This window comes from Scyliorhinus canicula, chromosome 2, assembly GCF_902713615.1.
Source record: "Scyliorhinus canicula chromosome 2, sScyCan1.1, whole genome shotgun sequence".
Classification (NCBI taxonomy): domain Eukaryota; kingdom Metazoa; phylum Chordata; class Chondrichthyes; order Carcharhiniformes; family Scyliorhinidae; genus Scyliorhinus; species Scyliorhinus canicula.
The window spans coordinates 56,082,795-56,103,538 of record NC_052147.1 but is presented as its reverse complement, the minus strand read 5'-3'; the positions used below and the strand labels follow the sequence as shown (position 1 = coordinate 56,103,538).

Genomic DNA, 20,744 nt, shown 5'->3' with positions numbered 1-20,744 from the left:
TCCTGAAGTGAGCTTCCATGAGGGACTGAGAAAAAGTGATCAAAGCCATGACCGGAGTAAAGAGACGGACGCCGGCACAAGGTAAGATTGACCTTGGTCTCTCTCTCTCTCGGATCTGTGCTGCGACCCCTCATCCCTGACGGAAGTAACTAAACAGGTGACGGTTCTCGAATCTAAATTTGACTGTGAGTACATTTCTTTTGTGTAATTAGCCGCAGGTCAGGGACCTTGTTGATCTCGTTTTTCATCCGCATCAGATTTATACAGGCTGTCAATAAGTTTTGGGGTCAGGGACCCTCTCAGTAATGTTTTGGGGTCAGGGACCCTGTCAGTAATTTTTTGGGGTCGGGGACCCTCCAATTTGATTTGGTACCAGAAATTTAGTTTGAGCGTTTTTTTGCCTGGGGCACATTTTACTGACATTATGCGACAAACTTTAGACAAAACTAGCGGCAACTCCCCTCTATTTTTCATGTGTTTAGAAACCCCATCTCAAGAACGTAATATTCGAAGATTGGCTGCAGCGCTGCTTTAAACAATAAATTAGGTAACGATATCTGGCCAGTAGGTAACACAGGGAACTTGGAACTTTGACAATAACATTGATGCAGAAAAAAAAAGCAATCTGGAAAAAATATGCCGGTTTCAAATTGTTTAATTTTACAGTGGAAAAAAAAACAGTCCACTTAACGCAACGAACAATCACAATGAGTTGGAGAGATAAAGCCCGCAAAAGAGATATTAATGAGTGTGTGAACGGTAAAGCGAAAAATTGGGAGACTTTAAAATTGTAATGTGAGCTTTGGGATAAAGACAATCAAAATGATAAAAAGCAATCTGGCAATAACAAACCTCCTGTTAGCAGAAAAGTAGGACTGGCTAATCAGATTATAGGAAAGGAGGATCCTCCCAGTTGCTCTGGCATGCCGATGTTCCCCTATTCAAGCGATACGGAAGACGAGGAGAATTTGAACCCTGGACCCCACCCTCATTTTGCACTCCCCGATTTTACAATTCCACTTTCCCAAGTCCTGACTCTCACTTCTGATCCCATTACCAATGAAACTCCTGCTAACGTATCCCCCTTAGCGACACGCACTCGGTCACAGACGCAAGCTGTAAATATCGAACAACCCTTCTCTACGGAAAACATGATAATTGACTAAAAGGTATTGATTAAAAGATCCACAATAAGGAAATTATAGAAGTGAAGTTAATAAGTTACCAATTTAGAAGCATGCTGGCAATAATGACTGGATTTTAACATTGCTTTTGAATGAAATTTAGTAGATAAGATGATGTTAACTAACTGCTGCTTGGAATGTTGTACTGGCCTTATTATGATAACAAGTGGTTCTTCTGAAGGACAACAATATGCACACTCGAATTGTTTTTAAACTAATGGCAAAACATTCATAATTCCTCTTGCAAATGTTCCCAAAGTTGTTCAGTTCACACTATATCAGTTTAAAAGAAAGTAACTTTACGAATAAGAGTAATTGAAATATGAATAAGTTTTTAGATTGCGTGAAAAGACGTAAATGGCATCACGCCAAGTTCTCCGCCCCTTAGATTCTGCAGGAAACATTAACCATTTCAACAGACAGTTGGTCTTTTCTGAATTGACAAAGAAAAAATACTTCTCAAAGAATAGTTAATGCCTCTAAGATTAATCAGTGCAAATTGACTTAAATGGAATAACACAGATAAAGTTTTCGAAAGAGAATGAAAAATTTTTGTTCAAAATTTTTCCGCAAGGACAAGGGCTGAATCCAAGAGAGAGAAAGAGAGACAGAGGAACAGATTGAAGGAGAGAGAGAGAGCCAGCGACAGAGACTGTTAGAGATAGCGAAAGAGAGCGAGCCCAGGAGAGGCAGAGATGGAGAGGTAGACAGATAAAGAGAAAGAGCAACAAGAGTTCCAAAGACAGACAGAGTTATGTAGAGAGGGAGAGAGATAGATAAGAGAGAGAGGGAAAGAATTCATATTTCATTTTTCAGACTTTGACTTTAAAAATTATGTTTCAAGCTGTGATGATTTGAAAGAGGTAAAGAGATATCGATGCCAACATGGTCCTTGTTATTACTTGAAACCTTCGCGATAAAAGGTTCCCGTTAACTTTGTAAGGAGGGTGGCATAGAATCTTTACGGTGTCACCTTCGAGCTGTTAATTAGTTTGTATGGAGCGCGATTACTCCGTGATTTAAATTATAATCTCCTGCAGATGCGGATAACTCTGCTTAACAACACATAAACAGGGCAAAAAGCGTGCGGACCCTGACATAAAACATCACACACGTAATTTCCTTTATCAATTGTTAAAATTGTAATCGGAAGGACCATCTGGCATCAGACAAAGTGTGCAATGGGTAAAACTTTAGATACAACTTTTTAAAATGGCAGCGTACTGCAAACGCTGGGTGAACAACTAAAGACCTATCAACAGTAATAGAAGCTCAACAAGTGATTTAGGAAAATAATAGGGCGTCAACTGCTAAAAAGTTAGTTGCTCTATGGAGGGAATATTGCCCAAAATTGAAGGATGCTTCCTTGTTAGCCAGCTGGCAGGATAAAGAATTAAAATGGAGTATAGAATTGACAGGTCTTGAAAACGGAATGCGCATTTTTCATATGGAAAAGAACCAAGTTAGGCTATCCACCTTGATTAGAAAGTTGCTAAAACACTCCATTAGTTTTTGTTCAGGAATATCTGAGGATAACAAATCTCCCAAAATGAAAAAAAAGGGGAGCAAAGTCAAAACAAGATTACGGTTAGGAACTTAACAATGGATTCTTGTCTAAAATAACTTCAGATCGCTTCAGGCCATCCAGATAGACTCGGCGGTGGTTCAGTTCATTTGAAATAAAAAGAAATAATAAACATCCAGTAATGTCTCTTTCCAAAAAACTGGTTAAATAGCAAATATTGAAAATTGACTGAAATATGTCCCACACATAGCCTTCTCGCAGTAAGGCTGTACCTCAACTAACGACACCTGACCATATTAGGCAGACAGACACTGCAAATTCGGAGCGGTAATACAGTGCATTGATAATGGTATGTTTATAGAACTGTCTCAAATACGAGGTCACCAGCTGCAGAATTTAATAACTTCTGTGCCTGCGCCTGATTGCTCTGTGTTCTATGCTGGCAGCTAACATTAACCCTGAGTACCACTGTTTAAAACACCCGATAGAGTCCAGATGAGAGAATATAGTGACCCAAGCCTTGATAACCGCATTACTATATCACCTATTCTGCAGGCCCAGCTTCGAAACTTTCCCCTATTCACTACTCCACAGTGGTGGTCGACTGATTTTGCTCCCTCACACTTTTCACCTCCCTTAGATATTCCCAATCCACATGTCACTTTAGAATATTTTAAACGCCCATTTGTCCACATTGGCACACTGCACCATCATCATTCAACCCAATCTACGGCTTCTGAACTACCCGCAGATTTATAGGCAGCCTCCAAACACGAAGTTGGTCTCACTAATGTCCCTCCTGTTGTTATTAGAATCAAACCTGATATGCCCTTACCCTCTATTTCACAGTACCCTTTGCGGCCCGAGGCTGAAAAAGAAGTCTCGGTTCTGATTCAATCGTTCCTTCAACAGGGAATTCTGATACTGTGCCAATCGCCCTGTAACACCCCGATTCTTCCACTTCCTAAGATAGGAAGACCATCCGAATAGCGTTTAGTCCAAGACCTCCGGCTTATTAATCAGATAGTTGAACCCTTACATCCTATTGTCCCAAATCCAGCGACAATCCTTAGCAATGTCCCACCGGAAGCGACTATTTTTACCCTTCTTGATTTGCAACATGCCTTTTTTGCTATACCCCTCGCCCCTGAATCACAGTATTTGTTTGCCTTTACATTTAAGAAGACGCAATACACTTGGACTCGACTTCCACACGGTTTCATTCATTCTCCAACCCATTTCTCACAGGCATTGCACTCCCAGTTAGCGACATTAGCACCTCCTGGTGGCTCCACCATCATTCAATACGTTGATGACTTACTCCTTGCCAGCCCTGATTCCATCGCTAACCAGCGTGACACCTTTTTACCTGCTCATCCGTCTCCATTCATGGGGATATGTGATCCCGCCCGCTAAAGTTCATAAAGGCCAACGACAGGTCAAATTTTTGGATGTCCTAATTAGTGCTACTGATCGCTCCCTTACTCAAGAACGCATTACTCCTATACTGCAGACCCCATTTCCTACATCGCCCAAGCAGGTGCAAGCTTTTTTAGGATTAGTGAACTTTTGCAGACAATGGATTCCTAATGTTACTGTGCATTCTAAAGAATTAACTCCGTACTCCTCTCAAAATGCTCCTCTTAAGTTTGAACTACCTGATTCAGCAAAGCTATCTTTTATTACCCTGAAAAATGCCCTGGCTACCGCCCCAGCACACGACCTATGTATGACAGACCTCCCTGCACCCAAATTCTTACTGCTGTCCATTTGTTAGCACAGGCAGCCTCTAATCTAACCCTTCACCAACCAGTACAAGTGCATACTTCACACTCTATTGTGGCTCTCTTAACGTCTCAGCAAACCCAGCATCTGACTCAAGCGCGATTGAGCCGCTATGATGTTTCACTATTGCAAAACCCCTACCTCTCGTTTCATTATTGTTCAACCTTAAATCCTGCTGTGTTCCTTGAACAGCCCCCCGATAACCTTGAGGACCCACCACACGATTGTTTACTTCGGAATCACTTCCTTTCCACACATCGCCCGGATTTAACAGACAGGCCTATTGATAATCCAGATCTAATTTTTTATGTTGATGGCAGTTCTTCCATTTCCCCATTTCCCGTCCCACAGTTGGGATATGCCGTGGTAACCGACACTGATGTGCAAGAAGCAGCAGCCTTCCAGACCCCTGTCTCTGCACAACAAGCCGAGCTATTCGCCCTTACTCAAGCATGTATTTTAGCCACAGATAAAAGTACTAATGTTTACACTGATTCTAGGAACCCCATGATTTCGGCCGCCTCTGGCAACAGTGAGGTTTTCTCACCTCTGCTGGAACTCCCATTCAAAATGCACTTTGGGTTAAAAATCTCCTCGATGCTATTCAGCTTCCCCGTCAATTGGCAATTATTAAATGCGTTGCGCACACGAAGGGTGACACTCCTGTTCAAGTAGGAAATGCCCGTGCTGATTCAGCTGCTAAAACTGCAGCTTCATCAACCTCTTTAATTGTTCCCAGTGGGGCTAATCAGGCTCTAAACCAGGTACCTGCATTACGGACGAAGGGCATGCCAGAGATAGCTGAAGTTCAAAATTTACAGAGGGACGCCTCTGATTCTGAGTGAACACTATGGAAGTCAATGAGGTGTTCGCACTCCTTGACACGAGACCTCTGGCTGACTCCAGTTGGTCAAGTTTGTATTCCGAATTCTTTATTACCGTTACTTGTTGATTATTTGCATTCTTGTACCCATCTTGGCAAGGAGGGAGTGGTACAGCTACTCCTAAAAACTTGGTGGCACCCAGATTTGAATACAGCAGCGCAAACGCGGCTGGATCGATGCGTCATTTGCATGAAACATAATAAGAGTAAAGGTATTAAATGCCCTCCGGGAACCACCCCCTTGCCAGATGATCCTTTTTGCTTGTATACAGCTTGATTTTATTGAATTGCCAAAAGCACAGTGCTATAAATATTGTTTAGTAATAATCGATGTGTTTAGTAAATGGATTGAAGCATTCCCCACCACTAATTGTACGGCACATACAGTAGTGAAGTTGTTGTTAACGGAAGTCATTCCTTGTTTTGGGGTACCCAAAATGGTGAGCTCAGACAATGGACCACATTTTGTAGCTCGGATCAATACTGAATTGTGCAAAGCCCTTGTAATTAAACAGCAACTGCACTGCGCGTATCACCCGCAGGCAGCAGGAATTTTGGAAAGAGCCAACGGGACTTTAAAAGAAAAATTATCTAAATTAACTGAAGAAACTGGGTTAAATTGGCTAAAAGTATTACCCTTGGCACTGTTTCACATGCAAGTGACTCCCCATTCGCGGACCGGACTGTCAGCTGCAGAGATAGTCTATGGTCGGCCAATGAGGACTCCCTGGGATGCCCATGAAAAATCCCTAGAGGGAGTAGACAATGTGATGGGGGAACAAATGCAGAACTATTTGAATCAATTAACACTTTCTTTGAAGTTTCTTCACTCACAGGTAAAACAGGTACATCTACCAGTAATGACAGGGACAGCCGTCCCTCGATATCCAGTGGTCAAACCCGGAGACCTCGTGTTGGTAAAAAAACTGGGACAGAAAGAAACAAGGACAACGCTGGAGCGGACCATTTCTCGTACTACTGACGACGCCAACTTCGGTCAAACTTGAAAGACGTTCAAGTTGGATACATATATCCGATTGCAAGAAGAGAGTCTCCAACCCAGACGAGAACACAGGATGAAGATCTTCAGTATAATTTTTGGACTTTCTGGACTACTTAGCCTTGATGGCCACCCGGTAGTAAAAAAACGAACTAAACGAGACCTGCCTTCCAATACCTATTCACATATGTCATATCTTTACGCCGAAAAATTGAATATTAGCAAGTGTTGGGTTTGCACCCACATCCCTGTCCATTCAAGGGAAGGAATACCTCTCCAATCTCTCCCCTTTCATACCGCAAACAGTTGAATGGATTTTATGACAAAATCAAACAAGGATCAGGGGAGATAGGGGGAATATGAAAATATGGAAATCTGCTGGCTATGACATGACTAAATTTTCAGCTTCGTATCAACCTAACTATAATCATGCCCTGACTCCACCCTCCCTCACTGTCCACTCGTATAATGTTCAAGGTTCCGTATGTTTTAATAAATCAGGGAAAGGAAAGTTAATGGGGCAAAGTAGATGCAACCTACCAATACAATCCCCTGGATGACATCAGCTGATGATTTTACAGCCTACAATGGAACCTATTTCATATGTGGCACTAAAGCATATCCGTGGCTCCCCATGGATTGGACAGGATCCTGCTTTTTGGGATATGTCATACCCCAAATGCATCACCAATCCACCCTTAAGCACTCCCCCTCGCGAGCAAAAAGATCAATTTCTAAAACGGAACGGGCAAGGCATGAACGAACTGATCTACATGGCCTCAGCATTGGAACATCTGGCAAACGTAATGGCAACAGAAGCCAGGGACACTAGACAGGCACTGGCCGAGGTCTCAGCTGAGCTAGTGGCTGTCCGGACCGTGGCATTATAAAATCGACTGGCTTTGGATTATCTGTTAGCCTCGCAGGGAGGAACGTGCGCTATCATAGGCCAAGAGTGCTGTACTTACATTCCAGATGGCTCTGAAAATATCACTAACCTGGCCGACCATATTAAGAAACAGGCTGCTCAAATTCAAGAAATTGGCAGTGAATTTCACGACTATAACCCGCCGGGTTGGCTAGGGTTGTTGGGTCATGGATTATTTGACTGGATCTTTAAGGTCTTTATTCTACTGCTACTAATGCTATTAGGGATAGGATTGCTTTCCTGCTTGTGTAAATGCATTTTCAAACGAATCATGGATATACCTATTTAGCTAGTTGTCATGATATGACAAAAGGGGGGAGTGTAGTATTGTGTGAAGCAAATAATGGCATGATGGGAAAACTAGTCAAGTCTTCTTGGTACAAGTGAATTTAAACTGATTTTCATATAACCTAAGGCCCAGAATACAGAGACAGCCGAGGTCAGCATGTCTTGGGAACTGGGTGACTCTGAGAGTCTAGATAAGGCTTGGAGCTAGAAGTAATCTTTATACATAACAAGCTGAACAACTGTCTCTTTCTGTATGTAAACAACTTCTTCCCTTTCTTAAAACAAAGACAAGATAATGATATGAAACTCAAGTCCCCTAAAGGTCAGAAGGTGACGCCATTGTAACGATTATTACTTATGTTTTACTTTCAATCAAATTCCTGACCAAGCTGTATTCATGTTATCTTGATCCTATAATGTATAAGAATCGCCTTCTTTTCTGTACTAGCGCAGACTTGGGACGGACTCCGCAGTTTGTAATTGACTGCCTTCCGACTCCAAGTATCAGCCTATTTCTGCTAGCAGTTCTAATTAGTGAATAAAGTTCAGTTTTGCTTATCTAATGAATGCTGTTTGAATTTCTCTATCACAGTCAAGACGCGGGGAAAATATAAAATACAACAAGACCATCAACAGGCTTACGCAGCTGGACGAGTATCCTCTCCCACGTATCTGCGACCTGGTCAATAGGGTCGCGCAGTACAAGGTTATTTCCACGGTGGACCTCAAGTCCGCCTACCACCAGCTCCCCATCCACATGAGTGACCGAAAGTACACTGCGTTCGAAGCGGATGGGCGACTCTACCACTTTTTAAGGGTTCCTTTCGGTGTCACGAATGGGGTCTCGGTCTTCCAAAGGGAGATGGACCAAATGGTTGACCAACACGGTTTACGGGCAACCTTCCCGTATCTCGACAATGTCACCATCTGCGGCCACGACCAGCAGGACCACGACGCCAACCTCCACAAATTCCTCCATACCGCAAAACTCCTTAACCTGACCTATAACAAGGATAAATGTGTGTTTAGCACCGACCGTCTAGCCATGCTCGGCTACGTAATGCGTAACAGAGTGATAGGCCCTGACCTCGAATGCATGCGCCCCCTGATGGAGCTCCCCCTCCCCCACTCCCTCAAGCGCTGTTTGGGCTTCTTTTCATATTACGCCCAATGGGTCCCCAATTACGCCGACAAAGCCCGCCCCCTCATCTAGTCCACCCGTTTCCCCTGTCGATGGAGGCCCACCAGGCCTTTAGCCGCATCAAAGCAGACATTGCAAAGGCCATGATGCGCGCTGTCGACGAGTCCCTCCCCTTTCAGGTCGAGAACGACGCGTCTGATGTTGCTCTGGCTGCCTTATTCTCCCGTACCCTCCACGCTTCCGAAATCTGCCATTCCTCGGTCGAGAAGGAAGCACAGGCCATAGTTGAAGCTGTGCGACATTGGAGGCACTATCTTCCGGCAGGAGGTTTACCCTCCTCACAGCCCAACGGTCAGTGGCTTTCATGTTTGATAATGCACAGAGGGGCAAGATAAAGAATGATAAAATCTTGCGGTGGAGGATTGAGTTGTCCATGTACAACTACCACATCATGTATCATCCTGGGAAGCTAAACGAGCCTCCCGATGCCCTGTCCCGCGGCACCTGTGCCAATGCACAAGTGGACCGCCTCCGAACCCTCCACGCGGACCTCTGCCACCCGGGGGTCACCCGCTTTTTCCATTTCATAAAGACCCGCAACCTGCCCTACTCCATCGAGGAGGTCAGGACAGTGACCAGGGACTGCAACATCTGCGCGGAGTGCAAACCACATTTCTACCGCCCTGAACAAGCGCATCTGATAAAGGCTTCCCGCCCCTTTGAACGTCTCAGCATGGACTTCAAAGGTCCCCTCCCCTCCAACAACCGCAACACGTACTTCCTCAACGTGATTGACGAGTATTTCCGTTTCCCTTTCACCATCCCCTGCCCCGACATGACCACAACCACCATTATCAAAGCCCTGCATACCACCTTCTCCCTGTTCGGTTACCCCGCATACATTCATAGCGATCAGGGGTCCTCATTTATGAGTGACGAGCTGCGTCAATTCCTGCTCAGCAGGGGCATCGCCTCCAGCAGGACAACCAGTTACAACCCCCAGGGGTAACGGACAGGTCAAGAGGGAGAACGGTACGGTCTGGAAGACCGTCCTGCTGGCCCTACGGTCCAGAAATCTCCCAGTCTCCCACTGGCAAGAGGTCCTCACAGACGCCCTCCACTCAATCTGTTCACTTCTCTGTACCTCCACTAACCAAACGCCTCACAAACGTCTTCTTGTTTTTCCCAGGAAGTCTTCCTCAGGGACCCCGCTCCCGACCTGGCTGGCTACCCCCGGGCCCATTCTGCTCCGGAAACACGTGCGGGTGCACAAGTCGGACCCGTTGGTCGAAAGAGTCCAGCTACTCCATGCGAATCCGCAATACGTGTATGTGGAGTATCCCGACGGCTGACGGGACACGGTCTCCCTCCGGGACCTGGCACCCGCCGGATCTCGACCATGCCACCCAGCACCAGCCACCCCCCCCTCCCACTGCCCCCAGCAACGACACACCCACAGCTCAGCGGACAGGGACCCCCTCGCCCGGCCTGGCCCCCGCTAGCTCCGACCAGGGGTACGGACACAGAAACAAGATCATCGCTCCCGGAGTCACGGACGGCCACCGCTCCAACGTCGCCGGCACCGCTACGCAGGTCAAGCAGGACATCGAAGGCGCCCACTCGACTGATTGAATTGATGTGACCTACGGGTGGACTTCTGCCTGCGGATGGACTCTTGTGATTTTCGTTTGTTCTTTACCTGTTCACCCATTCCCCCCCCCCCCCCCCCCCCCCCCCCCCCCGATTATGCACACTATACATAGTTGTTGTTTTTTTCCTTTTGCACATTAGTTATGGGTCAGTGGGCAGCCATTGATGCAACGGTACGGCCTAAACATCTCTAGTCATACTACCAGTCTCACATACTCTCGACACCCCCCCCCCATGCCCACGTTTCCCACCCCCCGCTTCCTTTTCAACAAGGGGTGAATGTGGTAGTATGACTAGGGGTATTACGGTACCTTAGAAGTGAGCTGCTATTGGTGCAGAGGACTCGCTGCCCATTGGCCCGGGTAAGTCATGTGCCTCTCAACCGATTGGCTGAGAGGTACGTAGCTCCGCCTACAAGGCGGGATATAAGAACCCGTGCTTTCCGGCAGTCGGCCATTCTTTTGTACGTCTGCTGCCGGGCACACATCTTGTGCATTAAAGCCTTTTGTTTGGATCACATCTTCGTCTCGTGTCCAATTGATGGTGCATCACCACCACCCCACTTTAACTCTCCCCCGGCTTCCTGAATCCAGCTCCCACTCAGACCCCTGAACCTGGACTTACCTTGGCTCCTAATATAGGAAGAGACTAAAGCTGTTTCTCCTCTTTCCCCCAATGACTTGACAGGAGCTGACAAACGTACCCCATTAGGGGAAAATGAATACCACTGCCAGGGAGACTGGGAGCCACAATCAGGTCTCCTTGTCGACAGCTAAACACCGTACATCACCCACAAGACATTGTAGAATAATGAACTATTTCAAATCAATGTTAGCATTATATTCAAATCAAATGATCAATGAGTTCGGACTTCAGGAACTTATCCAGGGTATATGACAACCAGGAAAACAATTTAACACGTTATCATATATTCCAAGAATGATAATCCACATCTAATTTTTTTTTTCTTCCTCTTTTACTTGCCAGTTCTGTTGGAGATGCTGATTTATACTGAGGTAAGGTTCTCAGTATGCAGAATCCATTCCACTCTCTCAAGCCATTGTTTATGTGTGAACCTAAGTAATGAGTGTCATCAGTTCTCATTCCCAGAAGTACATTGCGGCAAGCACGACCAGTCATCACCCTACATTCACACTCATTCACTTCCAGGATGTGTCACTGAAGAGCAATCAAGAGCAAGGAAATCGATCAGTCTTCTCCTGTCGGAGGACACCAAGATCAACTTTCATGTATACTGTTTAAATCAACTAATTAAGCATGGATCAAAAATCAAAACTATAATCCACTCGGCCATTCAAAGCTATGGCCAGCTGAGTCACCAGGAAGGTTATACATCATCTCGCTGTGTGTCAGCATTCACGTTCTGTGATGTAATTCTCTCTCTCAACTTACCCGCAGCTTGGTGCTGCATAGGCCAGATATTTTTCTGTTTCTGTAGCTAATTATTCCTGGCACAGGTCGCTAGTCTGTCATCAGGGACTTATAGAACCACAGAATCCCTACAGTGCAGGAGGAGGCCATTCGGCCCGCCATGTTGGCACCAACTTCCATATGAGCTCGCTATCTAGGCCCACTCCACCACCCTACACTCGTAACCCCAGCTAACCTGCACATCTTTGGATGCTAAAGGGCTATTATTTCATGGCTAATCCACCAAGCCTGCACACCTTTGGACTGCGGGAGAAAACCGGAGCACGCAGAGGAAACCCACGCAGACACGGGGAGAAAGTGCAAACTCCACACAGTCACCCAAGGCCAGAATTGAACCCGGGTCCCTGGCTCTGTGAAGCAGCAGCGCTAACCACTGTGCCAGCGTGCTGCCCATATAGTTTACGGGGCATTACACCACCTCAAGCATAGCCACACTCACACTCAAACAAACTAAGGGGCAATTTAGCATGACCAATCCACCTATCCTGCACATTTTGGACTGTGGCAGGAAGCCGGGGCACCCGGAGGAAACCCACACACATGGGGAGAAAGTGAAAACTCCACACAGACAGGGCCCAGGGCGGAATCAATTCCAGGTCCCCGGCGTTGTGAGGCAATAGTGCTAACTGACTGCAAAGTTTGTACATTATCCCCGTATCTGCATGGGTTTCGTCCGGGTGCTTCAGTTTACCCCCACAGTCGAAAGATGTGCAGTTTAGGTGGGGTTACAGGGATATGGAGGGGGAGTGGGCTGAGGTAGGGTGCTCTATTGGAGATTTGGTGCAGGCCGAAGAGCCAAAAAGATTTGGATTTGGGTTTATTGCCACGTGTACCGAGGTACAGTGGAAAGTGTTATTCTGCGTACAGTCCAGACAGATCGTTTCATCCATGTAAAAAAATCATCGGGCATACATAAATACACTAAGTAAATATAGACACAGGCATCAAGTGGAGTGTACGGGAGTGTAGTACTACTTAGTAAAGAAGATGTGTGAAAAGATTAGATCAGTCCATAAGAGGGTCGTTTAGGAGTCTGGTAACAGCAGGGAAGAAGCTGTTTTTGAATCTGTTAGTGCGTGTTCTCAGACTTTTGTATCTCCTGTCCAATGGAAGAAGTTGGAAGAGTGAATAACCTGGATGGGAGGGGTCTTTGATTATTCTGCCCGCTTTCCCAAGGCAGCGGGAGGTGTAGACAGAGTCAATGGATGGGAGGCGGGTTTGTGCAATGGACTGGGCTGTGTTCACGACTCTCGACTCCCTGTAGTTTCTTACGGTCTTGGGCCGAGCAGTTGCCATACCAGGCTGTGATGCAGCCAGATAGGATGCTTTCTGTGGTGCATCTATAAACATTTATGAGAGCCAATGTGGACATGCCGAATTCCCTTCGTTTCCTGAGGAAGTATAGGCGCTGTTGCGCTTTCTTGGTCGTAGCGCGACGTGGGTGGTCCAGGACAGATTATTAGTGATGTGCACCCCAAGGAATTTGAAGCTGTCAACCATCTCCACCTCGGCCCCGTTGATGCAGACAGGGGTGTGTACGATACTTTGCTTCCTGAAGTCAATGACCAGCTCCTTAGTTTTGCTGACATTGAGGGAGAGATTGTTGTCATTACACCACTCCACTAGGTTCTCTATCTCCTCCCTGCACTCTGACTCATTATTTTTAGAGATCCGGCCTCCTGCACTGTAGGTATTCTATGGAAGTTGATATCCCCTAACATAAAAAAATAACTTCACCCCTGACCGATCCAGTAGTCATTTTAAGATTATGCTCCTCCGGTCTGGAGTGCCCTACTAAAGAAGATATTTTCTCACTATTTATCCCATCAACTCCTATAATCATCTTGAACAGCACAATTTGATAACTCCTTAATCTTCGACATTCAAATGATTACAATCTTAGCTTATGTAACCTGTCCCCGTAATATAACCTTTAAGTACCCTTCCTGAGGTGCTATACCTAGAAGTGATTGCAATTCTTGATATGGGGTCTGCCTTCTCAGCTATAATATAACATACACACCTTCTACACCGCTCCTATCTCCACAAGATATTTCACCTTTTAACTTGATAACTTCGGCAAATTTAGATATACAGTTCTCTACTCCTTCCAAGTATTTCTAAATATAGCTAACAGCTGATATTTGTTTTGGATTTGTTTGTTTATTGTCACGTGTACCGAGGTACAGTGAAAAGTATTTTTCTGCGAGCAGCTCAACAGATCATTAAGTACATAGGAAGAAAAGGAAATAAAAGAAAATACATAATAGGGCAACACAAGGTATATAATGTAACTACCTAAGCACCGGCATTGGATGAACATACAGGGTGTAGTGTTAATGAGGTCAGTCCATTAGAGGGTCATTTAGAAGTCTGGTAACAGCGGGAAAGAAGCTGTTTTTGAGTCTGTTCGTGCATGTTCTCAGACTTCTGTATCTCCTGCCCGATGGAAGAAGTTGGAAGAGTGAGTAAGCCGGGTGGGAGGGATCTTTGATTATGTTGCCTGCTTTCCCCAGGCAGCGGGAGGTGTAGATGGAGAATGGATGGGAGGCAGTGTGATGGACTGGGCAATGTTCACGACTCTGAAGTTTCTTGCGGTCCTGGGCAGTTGCCATACCCGGCTGTGATGCGGCCAGATAGGATGCTTTCCAGATTCTTCGGGGCCACCAATTTGAGTATGTATCCATTTTCCTGGTTCCAAACCAATTTCCTGGTTCCTAACCAATTTCCTATTCAAGCGAAAAATATATCCCCATATTCAATGTGCTCTCAATCTTGTTAACTGTTTCTTATGTGGAACTTTGTCAAATGTTTTTTGGCAACCCATATGAAGAAAATCCATTTTCTTTTTAAATGTATTTTAATACAAACGTATCAAAACAGGGGCTGGTTTAGCACAGGGCTAAATCACTGGCTTTGAAAGCAGACCAAGGCAGACTAGCAGCACGTTTCAATTCCCGCTCCAGCCTCCCTGAACAGGTGCCAGAATGTGGCGACTAGGGGCTTTTCACAGTAACTTCATTTGAAGCCTACTTGTGACAATAAGCGATTTTCATTTCATTTTTTCATTCAACAGGTTACAGCAAATAAAAACCCTGGGAAACATTCTTCCCAGCAATCAACTATACAGTCTGTACAAATATTTTCCCTTTTCATCCCCCCTCCCCACGACAAACAGCTCCTCAAACACAGTCACAAACATTCCCCACCTTTTCTCAAACCCCCCCCCCGCAGAGCCCCTTAACTCATACTTTATTTTCTCCAACCGCAGGAAGCCGTAAAGGGCACCCAGCCAAGCCGCTACCCCCGGTGGCGATACCGACCGCCATTCCAGTAAAATTTGCCACCGTGCAATCAGAGAGGCAAAGGCCACAACATTGGCCTTCCTCCTCTCCATGAGCTCCGGCTTCTCTGAAACCCCAAATATCGCCACCAAAGGGTCCGGGTCCACCTCCTCCTTCAATATCCTGGCTAAAACCGCAAACACTCTCGCTCAGAATCTATAAAGAACGTCAGCACTCCCTTACTTACCATGTTTGTTACCTCATTAACAATTCCACCAGGTTCATTGGACTTATCGACCCTTTACAAATCCATGCTAGCTCTCTCAGCCCAGTTCATATTTCTCCAAATTCTCAGCCAATCTATCACGAATAAATTACAGTAAGAAGTCTTACAACACCAGGTTAAAGTCCAACAGGTTTGTTTCAAACACTGGGCGGAATTCTCCGCAACGGCCGACGCCGTCGTGAAACCCGGAGTGTTTCACGACGGCAGCAGAGGCCGCTCCTCGCCCCCTATTCCCCCCCCCCCCCGGCGGGGGGCTAGGAGCGGCGTTTTGTAAAACTCGGCCCCGGGCCTTGACGCTGGCATCAAGGTGGCACGCCGATAATGACGCGGCCGGCGGCGCCATAGTGACGTCAGCCGTGCATGCGCAGGTTGGCCAGCGCCAACCCACGCATGCGCGGTTGCTGTCTTCCCCTCCGCTGCCCCGCAAGACGTGGCGGCTTGATCATGCGGGGCGGCGGAGGGGAAAGAGTGCGTCTCTTAGAGACGCCAGCCCGACGATCGGTGAGCACCGATCGCAGGCCAGTCCCCTCCCGAGCCCAGCCGTGGTGCTCGATCCCCTCTGCGCCCCCCACAGGCCCCAAACTTACCTTTCGCGCTATGTTCATCCTGGTAGCGACCAGGTGTGGTTGCTGCCGGCGTGAACAGGTCAGGAACAGCAGGCCGCTCGGCCCATTCGGCCGGAGAATCGCGGGTCGACATGAATTTTGGGGGGGGGGGGGGAGAATCGCGGGGGGTGCCAGAGCGGCCCTCCCGCGATTCTCCCACCCGGCCTGGGGAGTGGAGAATCGCGCCCACTAGCTTTCGGAGCACTGCTCCTTCCTCAGGTGAATGAGGAGGTATGTTCCAGAAACATATATATAGACAAATTCAAAGATGCAAGACAATGCTTAGATAAAGGGGTGTGAATTGTCTCAAACCAGGACTGCACTGGCTTGAGACAATTCACACCTCTTTAATCTTATTAGCACACTGTACTTCTACTTGTGAAATTTATGTTTAATCTCAGATTATCTGGATCAAAGTCTTCTTTCTATCAGCTTCGTAGATACACTGAGGTTGGAACTACGGCACATCATTGAGAGCTTTACTCTTTATCTTGTTATGTTACAAATGATTTGATATTTGATTCCAATAGAATGGGGCAAATTTCTCCTGTCAAAGGTTTAATGTAAAATGTTTGATGTGAGCACAAAGTAAAGATTGTGCTGTTTTACTCAACCCAGTCCCTTAGTATACAGGAGGCAAGTGATCCATTCCACAGCACTGACAAAGTGACACGGCAGAAAAAACTTTTGAAATAGTGGAAATGTTCCTACTGAGAAATCACAAGTTGGGGCAGCAGGATAGCACAGTGGATAACACTGTTGCTTCGCAGCTCCAGGGTCCCAGGATCGATTCCCAGCTTGGGTCACTATTTGTGCGGAGTCTGCACGTTTTCCTGTGTCTGCGTGGGTTTCCTCCGGGTGCTCCGGTTTCCTCTCACAACTCCCGAAAGACGTGCTGTTGGGTAAATTGGACATTCTGAATTCTCCCCCAGTGTACCCGAACAGGTGCCGGAAAGTGGCGACGAGGGGCTTTTCACAGTAACTTCACTGCAGTGTTAATGTAAGCCTACTTGTGACACCAATAATGATTATTATTACCTTGAAAGTAAAAACCGAAAACACTGGACAATGTCAGCAGGACTGACAGCATCTGTGGTACTGGAAGGGAGCTACCGGTTTCGAGTCTGGATGACTCTTTGCCAAAAGCTCCCTTCTCTCTCCACCTGCTGAGATTGTCCAGTATTTTCGTTTTTTTTGTTTCAGATTCCAGTGTCCGCAGTAATTTGCTTTTGTTTTGAAAAGTGTCTCACTGGCCAAAACATATCGCATCGGAGGATCCTTGAATTCAAGATTTAACTTGTATTATGTTGGGCAAATCGACACTATAATGATGTGACATGTAGAAATACATATATCAGGAACAGCGTAAATGTAAAGGTGTTCGGTGTTAACAGGTTGATTAGTTCTCGCTGGCTTCACTGCAAAAGCTCCCCCTTCAAATCTTCATTCAAATCCCTTTTATTGCATCTGCTCCCATAACGCGTTAGTTGCAATCCATCTGAAAACAACTCGCTGCGTAAACAAACATTCAAATAAAAAACAAAATACTGATGGTGCTGGAAGTCTAAAATGAAAACAGAGAAGGTTCATACGGACCCTGTGGTTTCTCTCACCACAGATGCTTCCAGACCTGCTGAGTTTACCCAGCAATCTGGTTAATGAATTCCGCTGCCTCGGAAAGGCAGCCAGCATAATTAAGGACCCCACGCACCCCGGGCATACTATATTCCACCTTCTTCCGTCAGGAAAGAGGTCATGTACCAACCGACTCAAGAACAGCTTCTTCCCTACTGCCATCAGACTTTTGAATGGACCTACCTCGTATTAAGTTGATCTTTTCTCTACATCTTGCTATAACTGTAACATTATATTCTGCAGTCTCTCCTTCCTTCCCTATGTACCGTATGCATCGTCTGTACAGCATGCAAGAAACAATACTTTTCACTGCATACTAATACATGTGACAATAATAAATCAAATCGCTGCATAAACATATACACCTCAGGTTCGCTCTAGTTATTTAGCCAATAACTTGGTTACTGAATTTTCTGCCACTGAAAATAGTTTCTCTGCGTTTACTACATCAAAACCCGCTTTGAATGCCTTTATCAAATTTCCCCCATCACCCATCCTGCTTCCTGGAGAGAAAGTTCTCTCGCCTCTGCGCTGAACTGGAGATTTTAATCGCCAGCAAAAAAAAGGCAAATTACTACGAATGCTGAAACAAAAAGAATCATTCACACTGGAACCGTGAGCCCCCTTCTCTCTCCACAGATGCTGCCAGACCTGCTGGTAGTCGAGCATTTTCTGTTCTTGTGCCTTTAACCACTCCGGTTCATTTAAACCCGCTCCTCGCCCTCTCCAAAGTATTGGCGTCCTCCTTAAAGTGTAATGCGTAAAACTGCCCACAATATTCCATCTGGGATTTTACCAAGCTTTTACAAAGTTTTAGCGTTTTGTTTTTGTAATCTGCATCCATTAGAAAACACAGGACCCCATACACTTTATTTTTTTTTAATTCTGCCACTTTCAAAGACCTGCGTCGATACGAACTCAAAACGAAATACGTGCACTGGTTATTGTCAAGCTCCCGCCTGGGTGTGGAGCAAGCTACCTGAGGCGCGTTTGGCAACAGCCGGACTCTTAACACCAGCAGCACCAGGCGCTCGCCTGTATAAACAACGTTTGTTTTGCTTTTTTGCTACTGCTTTTTTTAAACAAAAAACAATAAACTAGGCCAAACAGAGAAAAGGGGGAACTTACTGTCAGAGGTAGCGAACAGATCAGGAAGATGATGCTCATCAGAATCAGCAGGATGAGATGTTCCACCTCTGTGGAGTGGGTGAAGCGGCTACGGGTGTGGGTTCCCCCGCTCAGGTTGACGTTGCTCATCCGCCTTTGCCTGCGGTACATTCTGGCCAAGCTGAAGGCGACCGAGCCATTGCACAGCATCACGGCAAAGACCAGGATCACCATGAGGGTGGCGTACAGCACCGAGAAAGGCAGGGTGCCGCCTTCGTGGGCCATGTCAAGGAAGCACCATGTCCCTGGGCAGTACTGCTTGATCTTCCCGAAGCCCATCAGGGGCATGGAGCAAACCAAGAGGGAGCAACTGTAAACGGCGGGAAAGATCAGGACCACCCGGCGCTTGGTGAACTGCTGCTGGTAAAAGAAAGGGTGGCTGATGGACAGCCAGCACTCCAGGGCCATGGCGAACAGGATGAACATCGAGGCTAAGCCGAAGAACGACATGGAGAAGGAGAAATAGCCGCACAGGGTGTTGTTTTTTGCCAGGGCGGTCAGAGTGCGGTTGGAGGCGTAAGAAGCGAATACCATCGGGCTGATGAGGCATTTCCCGAAGAGGTCAGTCAGCACCAGGCCGGTGACTAAAACATAAAAGGCAGACACCTGGTGCCTGCTGTGCTGCCTGTGTTTGCCCAGGATGACCAGGGCGATGATGTTGCCGATCAGTCCAGTGGTGAAAAGTAAGGTGCTGACCACTACCCTGCCATCCTGGTGTACATAGGTGAGGTTTTCACAAGATGGCATCCTTTAAACCTCGTCGGTATTCACTTTGGCCGGTGGCAAGATCTGAGGAAGAGTAGAAATAGACAGGAGGTTGGAGGGGTTTTCTTTTCCTTCTCTTGCTGTGGTGCGGTTCTAAGCGGCGGCAGTGTTGGATTTGGCGGGCTTTCTTCACGCCGAGTGTGAGTCGGGCTGCTTCAGGCTTCCATCTGCGCTCAGCCCCTGTATCAACCTTTTATACATTGAAGCAGCATTCAATCAGACAGCGTCAATTCCGTCAGTCACAATCCAACACACACACACAGGGAGAGTGACTAGAAGTGTTCAGATGTCCCTCTCTATGTAGTGTGAGCCCCGGTGTTCCCAGGGAAGCCCCCTTTCCCAGTTACTGATGTGAGGAAGCACTCTAGCAGTGCAGCTCACCAGCCCCTTTCTTATGCTCTCCTGCTGTCAAGAGTTTTTGAATTTCAATTCATTTACAGGATGTGGGCGTGGCCCCGTTGCTAATTGCTGGTTGGGTTTTCGCAGAAAACAGTCAAGGGAGGGGGCAGCCACATCTGTTGTGGAATACACACACAAAGCAGAAAATGCTGGGTAAACTCAGCAGGTCCTGCAGCATTTGTGGAGAGAGAAACAAGAGTGAACGTTTCGAGTCCCTCGCGGCGCTTCGTCCGAACTGAAGAGGGATGGCGATGTAATGGATTAATGCATTGCTGTGGTGCTCCAGCCACATGTAAATCAGGCTGATTAAATACAGCAGAGTGACTTCCCTAGTGAGCCAGTTGGGTGTTTATGGCAACCCAATGGGGAAATGGACACGCCCGTTGCTAATTGTTCCAGATTTATTTATTTAAACTGAATTAACATTCCATAGCTGCCAGTATTGGGAATGGAAATCTTGACACCAGATAATTACAGTCAATTTGCTTATCCGTGCACAACATTTAACAACATTTTCCATCCTCACTGGCAGCTGGGATTTTCCGGTGCCGCAGAAAATGAATGCCGTTTTGGCTGGAATGCCAATGTAGCCATTCTCACTTGCGACAGGTCCCACCACAGACGGGACCAGACAATCCCGTACCAGCCTCCCCGGACAGGCGCCGGAATGTGGCGACTAGGGGCTTTTCACAGTAACTTAATTGAAGCCTACTCGTGACAATAAGCAATTTTCATTTCATTATGAACACCATTTGGCCAACAGCAGG

The 20,744-nt window shown here is 46.5% G+C and overlaps 1 protein-coding gene across 1 annotated transcript in view; it reads right to left on the bottom strand.

The window, feature by feature from the left end:
• LOC119954023 (prostaglandin D2 receptor-like) overlaps positions 1-20,043 on the bottom strand; it is a 43,167-nt gene extending 23,124 nt beyond the window's left edge. Inside the window, exon 1 of the mRNA XM_038778800.1 lies at positions 18,775-20,043. Within this exon, the coding sequence (XP_038634728.1) occupies positions 18,775-19,560 (786 nt within the window). The 5' untranslated portion in view covers positions 19,561-20,043. The remainder of the gene's footprint in view (positions 1-18,774) is intronic.
• Between the last annotated feature and the right edge of the window lie 701 nt (positions 20,044-20,744).